Raw genomic sequence first — 18,035 nt, forward strand, 5'->3', positions numbered from 1 at the left:
GGAGAACTTTGTTTGGTGAAATTCAACTGACTCAGGCAGCGGTGAGGAGGAGGGGATCCAATTTTATCCTATTTTTGGAAATGTCTATCACGCAGTTATTTAAGGGAGCATGCATGTTTTTAATGTACCTGACAACAACAGAAAAGATGTCAATTCTCAGCACAGAAGTTTTCACAGATTCGACAAGCTTTTTTTTGTGCATTTGAAATAAATACTTATATATTTTGCCCTTGCTGCCTTAAGTGCTTTATGGTCACAGTACCTTTCATCCATGCACACATACATTCACACACTGCTTGGGACAACTTCCAACCACCACAAGCAATGTGAGGCTTAGTGTCTTCCCCAAGGACACTTGGACACATGGGCAACCAGGCCTGTAACCTCCCAATCAGAGAGTCGACCACTCTACCTCTGCACCACGATCACCCCCGGGGTTAAAAAAAAAACAGTTCTAATGAAGGTTTGTTTTTTGACAGCTCAGGTCGAGGGACCTGTCTGGACAATGAGCCCCTAAAACGAGACTTCCTGTACCCAACGATGGCGCCGGGGCAGGTGTACGAAGCGGACGAGCAGTGTCGCTTCCAGTATGGTGCTTCATCACGTCAGTGCAAGTACGGGGTAAGAAACCAGCGTCTGTTGTGTTGCTCTCATTTTCTCATCACATTTACCCAGTTGGACAACTGCACCATTCGAAAAAGCTACAGGTATTCTGAGGACTACAGTTTTAGCATGATTTAGGTTGTAGCAAACTGCAGGTATTTGCGTTTTAATAACAATGAATGTCACATGGATTTCAGACACATTTTGGCTAAAATGCCATTGCCATGTCTACAAAAGTTGTGTGAACCATTTGTCGGAATAAAAGAGTTTCAAAAATGTCTCTAGCATTCATGGGGGTTTTAAATTTCCTAACCTGAATGTTTTAAACCAAGCTGCACATTCAGTGTTCTCCATTTAAAGCCAAACAGGAAGTAAAACTGTTGCAGTTCCTCAAACGACCACCGGAGGCCGAATTCAAAAGGAACAATTTTCAATTGATTTCAATGTTTTAAAAAACAACAACCGATGCCACACATAAGATACATTTATAGTACATGGTGTTAAAGTTTTTAACTTTTTTTATTGATAACAATTAAGAAAAACTAAAACTGTAATAATCCTGCATTGTAGGCTACCTAGAAGTTTTGTTTTATTTAGCCTAATTTGTGTCAAAGTGAAACTCGGATGGCCAAAACATCATTTTTGGTTGTAGAGGTGGTTCACATGAACTTTAAAATAACAACAGCTGTAGGGTAATAACAGAATCATCATTCAAGGATTTTCACATTTTTCTTGTCAAATGACAGTTTCTATTTGAGTGTGTGGAGAAGCTGAAATACGTCACTGCATTTGTCTCCTTTTTTCATTTTCCCGAAAGAGTCAAAGGACTTAAGTCAACGCTCCCCTCATCTGTTTTATTTCTGAGTTATAATGAAGATATTTTACCCCTCCCTGCCAGAAAATGAGAAAACCTTTGTACATGAGGTGATCCAGACAGCAGAAGACAGGGTACAACAACTGCACTTTACAATGAGGCGCTGAAAGATTTCCCAAAGATTTGATGAGCAGTGAAATGGTACTGCTTTGCGTTACACAAATATTACAGCACATGATGGAAAAAAAAGAGAGTGATTCGTTGAGATCATGGAGTTATTTCACATCACTGAAAGAAATATATGACAGCAGATTACAACAGGCTTCAAATCAAGACCCGTTTTTTGGCTAAAGAGCTCATAATTGTGGTTTTAGATCAGCTCGAAAGACGTTTATTTATGAGTTAATGTGACTCCAGCTCTGATTCAATGCAGGTAGGTTGGTAATTTTTCATCTGTTTCATGCAGCCATGTGTGAAAGAGCAGTAATTCTTGACAGGACAGATGGAATGATAGGGCTAATTAAACTTGTGAAAGCCTATGGATGTGCCTGTTGGATAGTGCTTTGGTGAATGGATTTTAGTATTGTTAGGTTTGGAGTAGCTGGACCCAAAAATGCAGACAGGGACTTATTTTGATTTTGTGAAATTTATTGTAGGATGAAAAGGAGTTAGGCTCTGTGGATCTTTGGCGTTGGTCTTTGGGTTCTTTGATGTTGGCTTTGGTTTTTGGTGTTGGTCTTGGTTCTTTGGGTTTTGTTCTCTGGGGTTGGTTGTGGGTTGTTGTGGCTTTAGTTCTGGTGGCTTAGGTTCTGGTGGCTTTGGTTCTGGTGGCTTTAGTTCTGGTGGCTTTGGTTCTGGTGGCTTTGGTTCTGGTGGCTTTGGCGTAGGCTTCGGCTTTGATCGGTGAGACCTTCATGAAAGCAGACGAACCGACAAAGGCTGGAGGGCGAGATGGACTAAAATAGGTTCGCTGATTGGATGCTGAACAGGTGTGAGAGACCGGATCCTGAAGCAGGTGTGCGGGGGCGACCCCGACACCTGACAAGTGTAACACATGACGAATACTCAAAATTCAAAAGATGTATGTTAAAAGATGCTATGGTGTCACTTTGGCATCTCATTATTGAAAATGGCGCATCAGTTGGTGCATCCTGCAGAAACTCCTCATTTAGTCCACTAAGTAGTGATGAACGTAAACACGTCAGAGCAGAAATGTGTTGTCCTTTTATGTCACTCTAGAAATTGTTTAATTTTAGATTTTTCCCCATTAAATGTCAATAATTCTTCAGTGGAAAACCTTGCTGTACTTCATGTAAGGCTTTACAGCAAAGCAAAGCTGAAGACTGGGTGAATCTTTTTACGCAGATGTTTTCATTGTAAGAAAAAAGAAAAAGTTCACATTTGCGCACTCGCATGTCCAACTTGTTTTCTTCACTTGTGAGTGACGTACATAAAAACAGTTGATTGTGACGGAGGCGGAGTCACCTGCAGACTGATAACAAAAGAATGAAGGAGTCAGTTAGTAACAAGTAACATGATGAACTTTATAGCAACCATTAGAATCTGTTGGAATTACATTAATTGTGTAAACAGTTGATTTTCAGTCATTCAAAGAACGTTAACAATGCTCCAGGTTAAAGGGTCAACCTGTCAAACCATTAAGAAAATGTGCTACTTCTACGTTATGTCTTAGTTTTTGTTAAACCAATCAGAACACATCTTTGCATTGTTGCAGCGGTTTGTCAGTTCAATTTAGAAAAATAGCAAAAATGGAAACAATTTACACGAAAAGCTACAATGTTTTCCCCTATTTTGGTAATTGTAGAATAGTGTATAGAATAAGATGCAGACCAACGGTAATAATATAGCGTCTAAGTCTAGCAAAACCTTTAGGGGGTCCAATAGATTTGATGACTGAGCCCTGGGGGTGTCGTAGACTTTGAATCACAGCATGGGACTGCGTCAGAGGTGGGAAAAGTTATACAGATGTCAGGAGAGGAAGTTGTAAGTTAGCAACAATGATACATCCCAGTGACTTGAAAGCTGTCATTACGGACCGGCACCAAAGTGTTTCCCCAAACACGAATGCTGGAGGTACAAGAAACAAGCAACCCGTGACGGCTGCACTAACAAACCCTCCTGAACAGCCTTACGCATTAGTATCAGGATGTTTTCAGGTAACATAAATCCGCCGGGTTTCTCTCATCCGTGTCAGTTAAGATCCTGACCGATGACCGAGCATGGCGGCAGTGGTGAACGGAGCTGCAGGGCAGCTTGTTGAAACCAGCTGGCAGTGGAGAGTCTGTGCAGCCTCAGAAGGGCAGTTTGCTGCCTTATTTATTCTGGATGTGCAGTGGAGGTTTCAGGGCAGTGGTACATTTACTGACCCTGGGGTCCATGCATAGGTGTGGGACCATAACTCTGTTTCATGGGCCTGTTCTTCTGCTGTAAACGATTGTCTGCAAAATCCTTTGAAGTTTGGTTTAATGGGCAATCTAATCCAAGGTCATACAGTGCGGTCCTAGTAACATGTTCTCTTCAGGCTCTCATTTATTTTCGGGGCAACCTCACGCCGTCTTCCTTTTCTTAAGCTATTTAACTGAATGATAGATATTTGAAGATATTTGTTAGGTCCACATGTTGTCTTTATCTAAGACTTGGGAGGCCTTTAGCTCATTTCTCAACTTTCCTTAAAAGCTGGAGGCAGAATTTGAACAGTCCCATGTGGTGAATGTGAGCAATTGTTAGTCATGCTTTCAATTCAGCTGACTGTTCATTAAAGGATGCATCATGATCCAAAGCATGTGGGGGTTTCTAAGGCAATTTTTGATGTGGTCCCATCAGCTCCTCTCGCCCTCTGAATCGATCTGGAATCATGCAGATTTATAGATAAACTTGTGTTCTTTTTCAAGTAACAGCTATCATGTTGCACCAAACCTCAAATACAAGTTTTTTGTTTTTTTTTAATAACCCCAAACTGCATCTGCTACTTTGATTTATACTGACCAACTTCCTTTTGCCTTTTTTCCTAGGAAGTGTGTAGAGAGCTCTGGTGCCTTAGCAAAAGCAACCGCTGCGTAACCAACAGTATCCCAGCTGCAGAGGGGACTCTGTGCCAGACTGGCAGCATTGAGAAAGGGGTAAGTCAGTAAACTCCCAATACAAATACAGCCTTATTAGCTTTTTTTTGCAGTACTTTAATTGTTGTTTTCAATTAGCTTAAAGAGGAAAATCTTTTGGAAGAGGTTCAGGGGTTAAAATGATTTTGATTAGGTAGTTTTCGAATTTTTAATTTACTACCTTTTTAGTTCTTTTTTGTGTTTTTTGTCTTCTTTCTATTAATAAGTGGCGTGTCTAAAAGCTCTTTAAGTTGTCAGCTGGGATAGAGAAAAATATCTGCCAAAGGGGTTTGAGGATCTTCCCAATTTCCCTTAAACCCTTGTTATTGTTTTGACTATGCTTTAAAGAGCACGTTTTACAAAAAAAAATACCAAAAGCTTTGAATTGTATTGATTACTTTTGTTATAAACATATTTACTCTGTAATAACATTGAGTGCAAAGTGTTTTTTTATTAAATGGTTTTGCTTTATCTTTTTCTATAGAACTATAACCGTGTCATAATGCAGGGGCTCAATGTAGTGTAATAAAGAAAAAATGTTATTTGCTGGTCAGACGTCCGTTTCAAATTATCTCTTAATCATAAGAATATATGTTATAAGGAAAAAAAAGACATTGGCTTAGTCCAATTAAAAAAAAACTTGTGAAATGTATTCTAAAATATTAAAACAGTTATAAACTGGGTTTTAAAAATTAAAACTGTTCAAACTAGTATTTGCAGATGTGACTCTAAGATGTGACTGTTTAACTTCCTCAAAGTGATAACGCCTTGCATACTTAATAGAACAGTCACTGTCAAACTCTAATAAAAAGTTATGTTTGAAGGAATCCAGCCATGCAGATAAAAATTCTACTGCCTACCAGTACTTTACGGCTGCTGGCCATGCAATGCAGGATTCCCCTCACTTTATTGCGGTTCACCTGTCGCTGTCTTGCTGTTTTCCTTTCAGTGCAATTTTGCATAATTTTTTATTCTTTATAACACATTATGTTCTGCGTTCTGATTGACTTTTCTATGGTCCGAGCTTTGAGAGTTTAAACAAGAGCGAAAAGTGTGAAAATGTTCATGTATGTCTGGATAGATCCGATATTGCTTGCCATTTTTGTTGCATCACTACTGTTGGCTTGGGGTTGTGAGGGGCTGTAAGCTAGCGGGGGAGCACGTAGACCAGTGATCTCCAACCCTGTTTTGCAGCTCACCATTAACGACTCGCCACCTGGATCAGGTGCGTTCAGTCAATCAGAAACTGGGCTCAATGTTACGTCTGCCATCAAGGATTTTATTCTAAGATGGTTTAGTATAGTTTGACATGGATTCTCTGGTGTACTTAAAAACATTTGCTTGTAGAACTTAGAAATGACGAGTTTATGTCAGAAAACAGCAACAGAGGCTGCTATTTTAAAGTCATTATAAATACAATAATCTTAAATATTTTATGTAAGAAGAAAATACAATTTGTAAAGTACATCGTAATGTCAAATGTCATTGCTATTCCAAGCCTGTTGTGGTTCAGGGCAGCCTACAGTTCATCCATTGAAAGAGTTACCACCCTCCACACAGACACACTGAGTTTCATCAACAGCCCTTCTGTTGATGCCAGTCAGGTTAGAAGAGACAGTTTAAACACGGATTACAGCTGCCTTTGTAACTGGATGGTGCGAAGTCTAAAAGGGAAGAATGGGAATGTCATGATCTGTCATCCACGATTACTATTAGTTCAGTGGAGCCTTTGAGGACCGGGGTCCATGCACAGGCCCCTGCACAACACTGTAGGGGGGCAGGTTGAGCCAGGGGGGCTTTTAGGGCAGCTTTAGGGGAGCCAATGGTAGAAAAGCTTCAAAGGAATATGAATGTCAGCGATTTCCCACCCAGTCTGTAATGGAGAGAAGCATTTCCAATAAGAGCAGGAAGAGACATAGACTAAAGGGGGGTCAACTGGGGGATAAAAGGAGATAAAGCCTTTTTTTTTACATTAAAGGAACTCTTGTTTAGTACAATGTTCTTCAAGATCCCCTTCAGTTCTGCTCCCTTTTCTCTCCCCACTGCTAATCTTTATTCAGAACACCCATGAGAGAGCTTTACGAAGACGACACAAGTCTGCCGGCGTTCTCACCTCCTCTGTCTTCCTGGGTTATTAACCTACTGACACAGTTGGAGAGGGAAAGTGTCTGATCCCACCCCCTTTTCTCTACATAGAGCTGAAGGGCTTAGGCCAGGGCTGAAAAGACTCCTACAACACACAGTCACCTCCTAACCCTCACTGTTTAAACTACCTCATATTCTAGCAAAACAGCTACATAAATATGTACCAAAACAAAGCCGCTTTCAAGTTATCTGGAAACACTAACATTTGCACATTTTCTAGATATAATTGCATCCAAAACTTTTAAAGCTTAGTGTTAAATTGATGCTTATATTTAGCTTTATAATCAAAAATAAAACTACACCTCTGAGACAGAACATTAACTCCAAGGTAAACTGAAACCGCATGATTCTGCTCTCATGGTAATCTGTCAAACATTATTCACATTTTAGTTTTGTATTTGTTTGATACTTTAAAGGCTCTACAACAATTAATAATAGAAATCTCTAAACACAAAAGTGAAAAAAACTTGCTTAAGTCAAACCAAAATTAGTCAACATAGTTGACACGGTGTTATGGATTTTGCCGGATTATCAGCAGAATATGTGGAGAACATGGAAGCATCTGGTGTAAATGCAATATTAGCTTAAAAAGACTTAAAACTACATAACCTAAAGCCTTAATCTCAACTGCTTTTATGGTTTGACATAGGCTGTCTGCAGGTGGAAACTGGGCAAACTTGTATGGACTGCTCTATGAGCCTATAGAGTGAAAATATTCATGCATTATTTTCTATGGTTAGGCTACGAGTGACAGGTCATACCAAACCCTAAAAAAACATGCAAGGGTAAGCAAAAGTGAAGAAGGTGAGACACAAGCATGTTGTAGGTTTTTCTTTTTTTTTTCAACCCTGTGCAGTGCGCAAGGAGCCTGTTAAGCTTAAGCTGTTAACCTTTGGGCATCCCACTGGCACTTAGGTGTCACCCCGTTCATGCAGCATTCATGTGCTGTCAGTTAGGGGTCAGTACTCCCATCTTACCAATGACTAGAATGTGGCTTAAGGACACTGTGCGCCAGCATTACCAAAACGTCACGAGTGTGCGCAACTTACAACACACACGACAATCGTACCTTCCACTTTGACGGCATTCCTTGAGGTGGTCGCATGAGCCTCAAAGGGGCTGAAAGACGCACCTGGTCTTCCCTTAAGATGCGGCCACTCCTCTACGACCCTCCATGGGCCTGAACAACCCAAAAAACCATCAGCACCCATACGGGTCAAACCCCATACAGGTTGATATGACTAAGGATATGTAAATCTCTTATTTATTAAAACATTCAGGAAGCCTGGGCTACAAATACCAATTAAAAAGCCTTTTTGAAGAAGGCATTAAAAAAATAACTATAATCAGCTCTTTATATTTTAAAGGGAAGCAGAAACGGACAGTAGTGTAAAATGTTGTTCTTTTGGATTCTATGTAAGGTTGATTACCCAATAAGCAGGTGCATGTAAGTGTGACACCACAACAGTTTAGTAGTCTGGTCTTCCTTTTTTTTACAGAAAGAAGTGTAATAAGGGGTTATTTATTCATATATTTTCATTAGATCAAATAATTCACCTCAATGGGTAGCTCGGTTGGTAAGGTGAGAGGCTACACTGCAGGAATCCAGGGTTAGATTCCCGGAGGAGGATAAACAATGGTACTGGGTCAATTACCACATCAATGGCGAGCAATTAACATCACTCAGTGAGGGCCCTTAGGCAAGTCCCTTAACGCTACTGCCTCCCGAGCGCGGTTAGCCTGCAGCTCACCGCTCCCTCAGGGGGTGGGTCAAAATGCGGAGAAGAATTTCCCCATTGAGGGATCAATAAAGTATCAATTAATAACAACAGATTTCCCCCTCTATCTGTGTTTTCTTCCCCTCTCTGGACAGTGGTGCTACCAGGGGGAGTGTGTTGCGTTCGGCACCTGGCCTCAGAGTCAGGATGGAGGCTGGGGGCCGTGGTCGATGTGGGGGGAGTGCAGCAGGACCTGTGGGGGCGGTGTATCCTCCTCCACCAGGCACTGTGACAGCCCAGCGTAAGTAGGCAAAGTAAGCCACAGCAAGCTGAACACACACATCAAGGTCCTGCATACAAGAGCGTGTGGTGTGTGTTTGTCCACACAAGTGTACATAAATAAATACAAAAACGTGAAAGCCCTGAGAGGTCTTCAATTTGTCATGATTTTCTTTTAAATTTCTTTATCCTTTTCTATTTAAATCACTAATATGAGAAACTCCTGTACAGGAAGTTCTAAGATCTGACCAGAAAAGATGTGGAAGTTACCAATATTTCATTACATTAAAATAAACATTCCGCTTCAGACTATGGTTTTAGTCTGTTAGGAGTTTATCTATTTTGCCTTTTCCATTCTGGTTGTCTTGTCTGATGGCCAAAAGGCTCGATTTTGGTTTCATCAGACCAAAGAATCTTCTTCCACGTGATCATAGAGTCTTCCACATGCCCTTTGCCGAACTCTAGGCGAGCTCTAATGTGTATTTTCTTCAACAGTGCCTTTCTCATCGCCACTCTCCCTTAAACCTTTGACCGGTGAAGAACCCGGGCAGCAGTTGCTACATGCAGTCTCTCCCGTCTCATATATTATAAATATTCAGCTTTTATTGTGAAGAGCTTATGAGAATCAAGATGACTTGGACTTGTTACAAGACACTTGAGACTTGACTTAGACTTAAAAAGTAGTCCTGGTAACTACTGAAATGACTATGGTTAGCAAGTAAAGACTTTTTAAACCTAAACTCTTTAGACCAGCCACGGTTGGCGTGCGGAGGGGAAGACGGCGGCCGGCGGGGGTGTGACAACAACGAGCACGCGATCCATCGTCTTTATTTTTTGGATTTGAAAAAAAAAGAAAAGAAAGGCAGGTTTCAGTGACAATCTCTTCTCACAATGAGCTTTTTTCCGCCAATGGGGTCAATGGAAAGGGTCAATTCAAGCAGCTGTGAGTGTCTCCTATTTAAATACTATTTAAATCAGCCTTTATGAACAGGCGATTTAAATGAATACACAACGATGAAAAAAAAAAACTATGTTTGCCACGTTGAAATGAAATTCTGGTAGAAACTGTTGCCGGTGAGATGACCGGCGTGTGTCTGCGAATGGAACATGAGCGCGTGCTTGTTGCACACGGTTATGACTGCACAGCTGGGGGTTTTTTTGCGTCACAGCGGCTGACATTTATGGAGTTATTGGCTCAGTTTTTTGAATAATATCCAAGCGAGGTCAGGTTAACCCCAGACTTTCTGTCTGTTCTGCCAAATGTCAATATGAAACGTGAACAGGTTTTAGAATGAACACGACAGCTGATCACTACTTCATTTACTGGGGATGAGAAGAATGAATATTTAACACTGTCCAGTTTGAAAAAATGTATATTACTATAGTTAGCATACTAAGGAAAAAGTAAAAAATTTTTTTTTACATGTAATAACAAAAGCACCATCTCTCATAATGCAACAAAATACAAATAAACCAAAATATATATATATATATTTTTTGTCAATAGTTGTGAATTTTTTAGAAATATTGATGGTATTTTGTTCCAATCCTATTGCTGTAGGTATGACAAACAGGAAAGGCAGTAGTTTTGTTTCAAACAAACATAATTCTTTCAACTTTGGCCTATTTTCCTTGTGCAATATTGTTATGATAGCACTTTTTGAGTTAATGCCAAAATCTCTTTAAAAAAAACCTACTTGACCTGCTGTCTGTGAAGTAAATAACATTTCAGATATATTGAAAATGTTTTTTTCTTTGTATTGAAGTTCGCATTATAGTTGGTGATAGCACAGTTGTTAAAGGGAAAATTTTGAATTGGTACTTCATGTCATAAACGTTGCTAACTCCTAATTTAGAATAAAGTGAACAATGTTTGTTTTCTCTTTTTTTAACAAAAAAAAAAAAATACACTAAAATGAAAAACAAAATCTTTAAGACTCACATGAGCCCTTAAATGCTCATCAGTCATGTTTAGCACAGATTAATTAAATTAACTAACAAGTTAAATTAATAAGATACTTTTTTTTTTTTTAGTAAAGAAAATTCTAATTGGGCTAAGCTGTGGGCTTCAAGAAAATCAAAATAAATAGGCTGACTGAAAGTAGGATGCAAATCTAAAAAAGCACCTTTTTAAAATACCACTAAAGGCAAAACACCTTAAAACACAGTTCAGTTAAGTATTACTGCAACAGTATTACTGAAAAGAGAATCCCCAGAAAAATTATTCCATAGAGAAAACGTTTGAGATATACATCTGTCCTTATTCAGCTCGAGTTAAACTCAGATATGCGGCATGTGCAACAGGTTAGCACACAGCTATCTCCTCATCTAAAGCAAACGCTGGAGGTTTTAAAGCCTCCCATGTGTCGGCCGCTGACAAATCATTGACCAGAGCATCATTGACAGGGAAGCAGACATCTGGGTCTTTATCCTCCTTCCACTCCTTTTTTTTAACCAACGTATCAGACAAAACACAACGTGGAAAGACAAAAGAAAGAAGCAGAATGCGTAAAAGAGGAGTTGAAGAAGGCCCTGGCATAATGTGGACCACCTGTGTAAGGTGATCGCAAAGACGAGGGAGGAAATAAAAACACAGACGGATCATTCTGCAGCACATTCATCACTAAACCTGTTAAAAATGAAATGGAAATAATCTTTGAGGAAAGAAAGGCTAACAGAGGTGAAAAGAAGAAAATGGGTGATAAGAAGAAAGAAAAAGAACCTAGCCTGAAGACAAGATGGGTGGAAAAAGTGAGAACTGTTCTGAGGTTGTGGCTTCCAGATCTGAATGTCATGTCGACTTAAGAGCGCTTACAGCAGCTTCCTGGTTGAATCAAAGAGAAATACTACAGCTATGTGGACACACAAACACATTACGCGCTCTGGCAGGGACTTTTAGGCTTGTTTAATTTTCCATGTTTACTACACCTGTGTTCCTCGTGAACAGAAGTGTTGGTTCTGTCCATGTGAAATGGGCAAAAATAACAAAAAAATACAAAAAAATCCTGGAAGATCGGCTAACAAAAGTCATTTTAACAATAAACTAATGAAGCAGATCTGGAAAAAAATGTTTTTTGACCTGTTATTTTTTGTGAAATCCTTTGAGTTAAGCACTGTACTTAATTTTATGTGACAGTTTCAGACACCTTTGCACCGGTCAGGGGGTATTGTGGTTGCTCCATGTGATTAAAGAGCTCCAACCATCTCAGGTTTCAAGGTCTCCAGCCAACATGTTGCAGCTGTTTCCACAGATGTTCTACAGGAATAAAGTCAGGGCTCATAAGGCACTTCAGAATATTCAAATGTTTGGTTCTCAGCCATTCTTGGTGTTTTCAGGCTGAGACTGTCAGAAGTCAGAACTCTGTCTAGCCCTCTGGTCACCGGCGGGAACCGTCTCCAGGGTTCTGAATGCACTTTAACTCCCAGCAACCCGAGCGCACAGTTTCTGGATACCACACACCTGACTTTCATTTGCAATCACTCACAGTCTACTTAAGCACTGTACTGAGCCTCACTCAGTGCGAAGTATTGCTTGTGCCACTCTGCCTGCATTACCAAGCATTATATCCTGACCAGATCTTCTGATTTCCTGACCCTGTTTTGTGTCTGACTCAGTTTGCCTGCCGCCTGCCCCAAATCTCACCTGGATCCTGACTAGTTTCTTTTGTGATGCTTCCATGCTCGTTATTGACCCCTGCATGCCTGACCCGGATTTAGCTTTGTGGACTTTTAGCTGTGCTAATAAAACCTGCTGTAATTGGATCCAGCTGTCTCCCCGTTTTTGAGACAGAGATGTTGTTTTCAGTACTTTTTATTTATCAAAAGTTGAGCCATTTCAAAGGGTTTTTTCTTAGCAACCAGTGTGGGCTTTTCTTTTTTATCCCAGAGGGGTATATACTTTACTTTGTTTTAGTCAAGAGCCAATGTTCTTAAAATGGATTTGGATTGACTGTTGGTATCTTCACTCATTCAAACCTCTTGTTCCTTGTAGACCATCTGGAGGAGGAAAATACTGTCTTGGTGAGAGGAAACGTTACAGATCCTGCAACATTGATGTGAGTCCCTCCGTTTCTTTGCACGTCTGTTTTATCCTCTGCTTTTAAAGTGGTGGTTAGACTTAATATTTGTGTTCAACTTGTAGGGTAAATTGCACTAGACTGCTTTTTTTAATTTCTTTTTTTTGCTCAGTTAGAAAAAATCAAAATGATGATACAAAACACAATTAATTATGAACAAAACCGAATTGTGTAGATTTAATAAATATGTATTTCAATACTCCAAACTAACAAAATATATTGGCTGAAACAAGGCCACCCTAAAGAGTAATTACGCTGAAACTTAACAATCCACCACTAGGACACTACATATGCTCTTCATTCATTCACCCATTGAAAAGTACACAAGATAATATGCCAACAACAAAACGCTAAATTTAAAAGTTTTGTTTAAAGGAATTAGATTCTTAACAGCCTTTTGAAATAACATTCTGACCTCAAACGAACTACATCAGCCTGGTATTCATCAGAGGGTTCTTGTCATAAGTGGCTGCAATGTTGTTTAACATCCTAACAAACATTTATGCTCCACACTCTAAAATAACACACAACTGATGTAGGTGTGAGGGTTAAAGCAAGTCTTTGGGGTCTTCAGGTGGACACTCTTTCAACATTTTTTTGTTTTTTGAGCCCACAACAAAGAGAGAGCTCCAAAAAGATGTTTGAGCGTCCAAAGAGACAGAGGAGGAAAGCCTTAGTCTCAACTGCTCTAATGGGTGGATACGGGCTGTCAAACCTGTACGTGGACCACACTAAATACCAAGGTCGTAGACTGCTCAGGGAACCCGTAGAGCAAAATGTTGGTGCTTTTTTTTTTTTCTACAGGCATGCAGCAGATTGTAGCAAACCTCTTGAGACCTGGCGTCCACATAACAGGACATTCCATTGTGGGTTTTATTACCACTATAGTTAATTCTGATTACCTGGGGGCCTGTGACTACGAAATAAAAAAGGTATTTCAAATAAGAGTTCAGGTCTCAAGAGGTTAAGATGTGGCTGCTCCTCTGTACGACCCTCCACAACCCAAACCTGCAGCACCCACACGAGTCAACCCCTGTACGACTGCATGTGACTGAGGCATAAAAGGTAGACAAAAGCAAAAGCAGCAAAACAAAAGCATCTGTTTCTGGACGTAAATTGTTCCGATAGTTGATTCTTTAGATATAATTGAAAAGTTGGACCCCGAAAAGTATGATAGAGTATTGTGACACAACTGCTTCTTTGCAAGAGGAAAATCTGATAAATGTTTGATTCATTCTTCCTCTGGGCATCATGAACAATGCATGAATCAAAACAGCTGAACTGTTTAAACTAAATGAACTGTCATAAGATTTGCTGAGCTCCTCTTTTTCTTTGAAACTCACATGGATTTAATTCTGTGTGTTTTCTTGTTCTTTTAAATACTGCTACAATCTGAATTAACAATCTACGATTTATTGTTACTAAGTTAACGTTCTACCATTTGACCTCCCTTGAGCACATTTTGTCCCCACAAATATAATTTGGGCTTGTGGTGGCTTTTTCAGAACAAAACACTATCCATTTTTTTCTGACTTTAAAGCTGCAAAAATGACAGAAATCGGCATGGGTAATAAAACTAGCCTGGCCTCCACATGATCTGCTCCAACATGGAACACTTTCAACATGTGAAATACAGCTTTGACCTCTGAGAATTTACTTTTCCAGAGGGACAGTGCTTGGGGGTTTCTAGGTACCTTTTCACACCAATGAAGTGTTTCCACTTTTTACCTCCTCTTGCTGAGGCTATATCCACACAGAGGAGTGCCATCTCCGACCAGTCCATCCAGAACCCCAGGAAGAACCAGTTCTGCTGTCTCTCCCCACTCTGACTGTGTTTATGTTTCTAATTACCCAGTCAAAGAAATGTTTCATTATCCGGCATTAGTCGGCTCACAAGCTTTCTCTCCAAACCCAAAACACAGAACTCAGTCAGGAATCCAAGAAACCCGCCTGGTTTAATGTCTGAAAATAAAAAGTGACATCTTAGATAGACTCAGAGCAGTTATTAATAGTGCTTTTGTCTGCGCAAACAAATATTTTCAGGACATAACTTACTTACTTAAATAACTCTCTCTTAAAACTTAGAGTGAAGATGACTGTGACTTTTGTTTCCATTTTTATTTCCATTTTATTTTTATTTAATCATTCACTTAATTTAAGGATTCCATCCTCTGTCCTTTATTTCACTGCTGGCTCAGTTTACAACATGATGAAGAAGGTAACTAAATAATCATGAAATCGCTTTATTTTTTTAAATGAAGAAGAAATGCAAAGAATATACACAATGAAAAGGCATAGTAAACAGAAAAACCTAATGACAAGGAGCTGTTTTTTAACTAATAAATCCACATCATTTTTTCGTAAAATGCACCACCGGTGGTTGTTATCTTGAAGTTCGCCAATGTCTAGTTTCAGTAGAAGTTGTCTTGATTTGATGGACAAACGTCTCTCAAAGTTACGGTTGATGCTTTTAAACTAAAATAAAAATTGTCAGTTGATATTCTTTAACTTGTGAAGAACTTGTTAGCAAACAAATTGGGAAAGTCTGATATTTAAACATCTTCTCTTTGTATTTTGCAGGCATGCTCTGCCGGGTCTCGAGATTTCCGAGAGAAGCAGTGTGCCGATTTTGACAGTATGCCTTTTCGTGGGAAGTACTACAACTGGAAGCCTTACACTGGCGGTGAGTTTCATTGCTGCAGTGCAATCTTCATCCAACTCCTAGTCCTTCCTTTGTTTTTTTAAAAGTTGCAAAAGACTTCCGAAGCAATTTTTAGGTGCTGACCTGTGAAACCACCCTCTCAACTTCTCTGTGTCACTACTTACGGCCTGCCTGGCTTGTGTTCGCTGCTAACACCAGCGGAGGGAAGGTCTGTTTGATGGTGCAGAATTCCTTAGATTCCTCTAAATCCTGCTGCTCTCGCAGATCCTGCCATCCAAACTGGGAGTCCGGATGTTTTAGAGTGATGCTTTGACACCCACTTACAGGTCAATCTAAAGAGGCACGTTCTCTTTCCTTTTTCTGAACAAAGCTGTCTGGCTGACGCAATGCATTGATGGGATTTTATTGTTGGATATCAATGGGGTTTTTTGTGCAGACCTTGTGACCTTGACATCTGCAGACCAAAGAAAACACCCACTACAAAACATTTTAAGCATGTAAACATGGCTTTTATTTTGCTTTAGAAATGATAGGACTTCAGTTTGATCTCGTTTATCAAAGAGGGTCGGTTTTTCTCAAATCCATCTCCCAACTCCATCACTCCATATCCAGGGATACCGCATGCAAAAACTGCAGATAACCTGCATAAAAAGGGTAATTGTTGTTGGCCATTTTTTCTGCCTGTGTTGGCTCCAGACATGTCAGGTTCAGAGTTTTACATCTTTTTTCCCAACGGTTGTTTTTATTGTCAACGAGTTAGGAGGACATCTTGTATCTTTAACCATTTGCTGGTTGCTGGGGTCTGTGTGAGTTTAGGTCATGCCGTCTCCCCTTTGTGTTCAGGTTTAAATGGGGTCAATGATGAGCTTTCTTTGTTTTGCAGGTGGTGTGAAGCCCTGTGCATTGAACTGCTTGGCAGAGGGGTATAACTTCTACACGGAGCGCTCCCCTGCAGTCATTGATGGAACTCGATGTCAGGCTGACTCTCTGGATATCTGCATCAACGGAGAGTGTAAGGTAAGTATTACTATGTGATTGCTACTAAAGCTTTCTTTAAGACAAAAACAAATGAACAAGTTTTTTCAGTTATCTTTTTTTTTCCATGAATGCACATGTTAGCCATAAAAGTTCAAATTTTCTTTTGCAAAGACCTTCCAGCTATGAGACCGATGTCACATCCTTGCCACATTCCTAAGTATTAAACCTTTCCAAATACATCCCAAAATAAATACAAAGTAAAAAAGTAAAAAGACTACAGACATAGCTCTGATTTAAAACGTGTTTTTGGCATTTCAAGTTCCACAAATTTCAGATTCTTTTTTGCCCACTTCAATATTTATTCTTTTATGTTTGAGAAAGATTTGAGTGTTTTCACCCCCTTTGTTGCTGGTGTTACACATCACTCCCTGGAGACAAAGAGTACAGCCCCAACAAGTTTTCTTTGCTTTAATCAATTATTTAAATAGTCATAGAAAAAGTTAATTATGGTAAATAGAGCTGTAAAGACATGTACTCTGACCAAATCAAATTTCTAAAAAGATTAATGAAAAAGAAAATAACCACAAATTTGAATGGTTATTTACATTTCTAATCCACCCAACAGTGGCCAGGTTCGGCTCCAGCTGCCCCATAACCCCCTAAGGGATTAAAAGGATTTAGATAATTTTTAATTTTAGATAATTTCTCTGTAAAAAAAACTCTGGCTCTAAAATGTAAGCAATTCTTCCTGTTGTTTGTTTTGAGGATCGTCTTGCTAAAAAAACAAACAAACAAACATAGATTTAGCAAAAATGTTTGTGTTCCTTTATCACTAAAGATAATTTATTATCCTGATTGAGTTACAACCAACTGCTTTTGCATCTAAAACATTATCAGACAAATTTAGATATGTGTTTTTAAATCTAGCCCCATTAAATGTTTGATTTAGACAACAAACTAAAAAAAAACAAAAAAAAAACAGATCTAATTATATAAATTTAGAATATTAATCAACAGATGGACTAAAGAGCCTCACAGATTCCTTATCAGACAAAGAGTAAAGCAGTGACTGCTGGCCTTAAAAGAGTCGATTTTCTAAGTGGAAACAGTTGTGGTGGACCTCAGGTCAGCAGGCAACTTGTTCCAGGAGAACAGAGACAAAAGCAGCCTCTACAGAACCAGATCCAATTCTTGTGAGTAGAGGTCCAAGATCCGGGAGCTTGTACAAAATATTTCTGATGAAAACCATTAAGTATTTTTTCAGGTAACAGAGAAAAAGTGAGAACAAAAGAGGTCAGAGCCTAATTATTAAGCTATTTTTTAATGATATATTTCTACAACTGGGCCAATGGACGGAATCGGGTTATTTTTAGAGAGCGATTGTGGTCATATGACCATATGACCCTATCTCTGACGTGTCTTATTGGGTTCAAAAGGGCCAAAATGAAGCTTGATGTCTGACAGGCATATTGACCATCTGTGAAACAGCAATCAACCTCTGGTTGTTTCAACTCCCACTTTGTGCAAATGGGTCAAAGTATTATTGGACAAGACATTGAATCCAGAGTTGCTCCTGGTGATTAGGTTAGAGCCTTGCAGCTCTGACACCATTAGTGTGTGAACGTGTGTGTGCATTGGTGA

General features: G+C 39.5%; 1 protein-coding gene and 1 long non-coding RNA gene across 9 annotated transcripts in view; one reads left to right on the forward strand and one right to left on the reverse strand.

The window, feature by feature from the left end:
• adamts6 (ADAM metallopeptidase with thrombospondin type 1 motif 6) overlaps window positions 1–18,035 on the forward strand; it is a 77,723-nt gene that overhangs the window by 36,996 nt on the left and 22,692 nt on the right. Inside the window, exons 11-16 of the mRNA XM_004074493.4 lie at window positions 480–621; window positions 4,450–4,557; window positions 8,555–8,700; window positions 12,670–12,733; window positions 15,335–15,437; window positions 16,300–16,433. Of these exons, the coding sequence (XP_004074541.1) occupies window positions 480–621; window positions 4,450–4,557; window positions 8,555–8,700; window positions 12,670–12,733; window positions 15,335–15,437; window positions 16,300–16,433 (697 nt within the window). The remainder of the gene's footprint in view (window positions 1–479; window positions 622–4,449; window positions 4,558–8,554; window positions 8,701–12,669; window positions 12,734–15,334; window positions 15,438–16,299; window positions 16,434–18,035) is intronic.
• The window catches only part of LOC105355188, a 78,585-nt gene that overhangs the window by 26,901 nt on the left and 33,649 nt on the right, over window positions 1–18,035 (reverse strand). For 3 of the 8 annotated variants that reach the window (XR_909668.2, XR_002874286.1, XR_002874285.1), the window contains exon 5: window positions 16,137–16,411. The exons of 3 other annotated variants lie outside the window; for them this stretch is intronic. This is a non-coding gene — a long non-coding RNA (uncharacterized LOC105355188). Of the gene's footprint in view, window positions 1–2,719; window positions 2,910–15,880; window positions 16,058–16,136; window positions 16,412–18,035 lie in introns of those variants that run through there. 2 more of the 8 variants (XR_002874291.1, XR_002874290.1) reach the window with 2 other exon arrangements.

Source organism: Oryzias latipes, chromosome 12 (genome assembly GCF_002234675.1).
Source record: "Oryzias latipes chromosome 12, ASM223467v1".
Lineage (NCBI taxonomy): Eukaryota > Metazoa > Chordata > Actinopteri > Beloniformes > Adrianichthyidae > Oryzias > Oryzias latipes.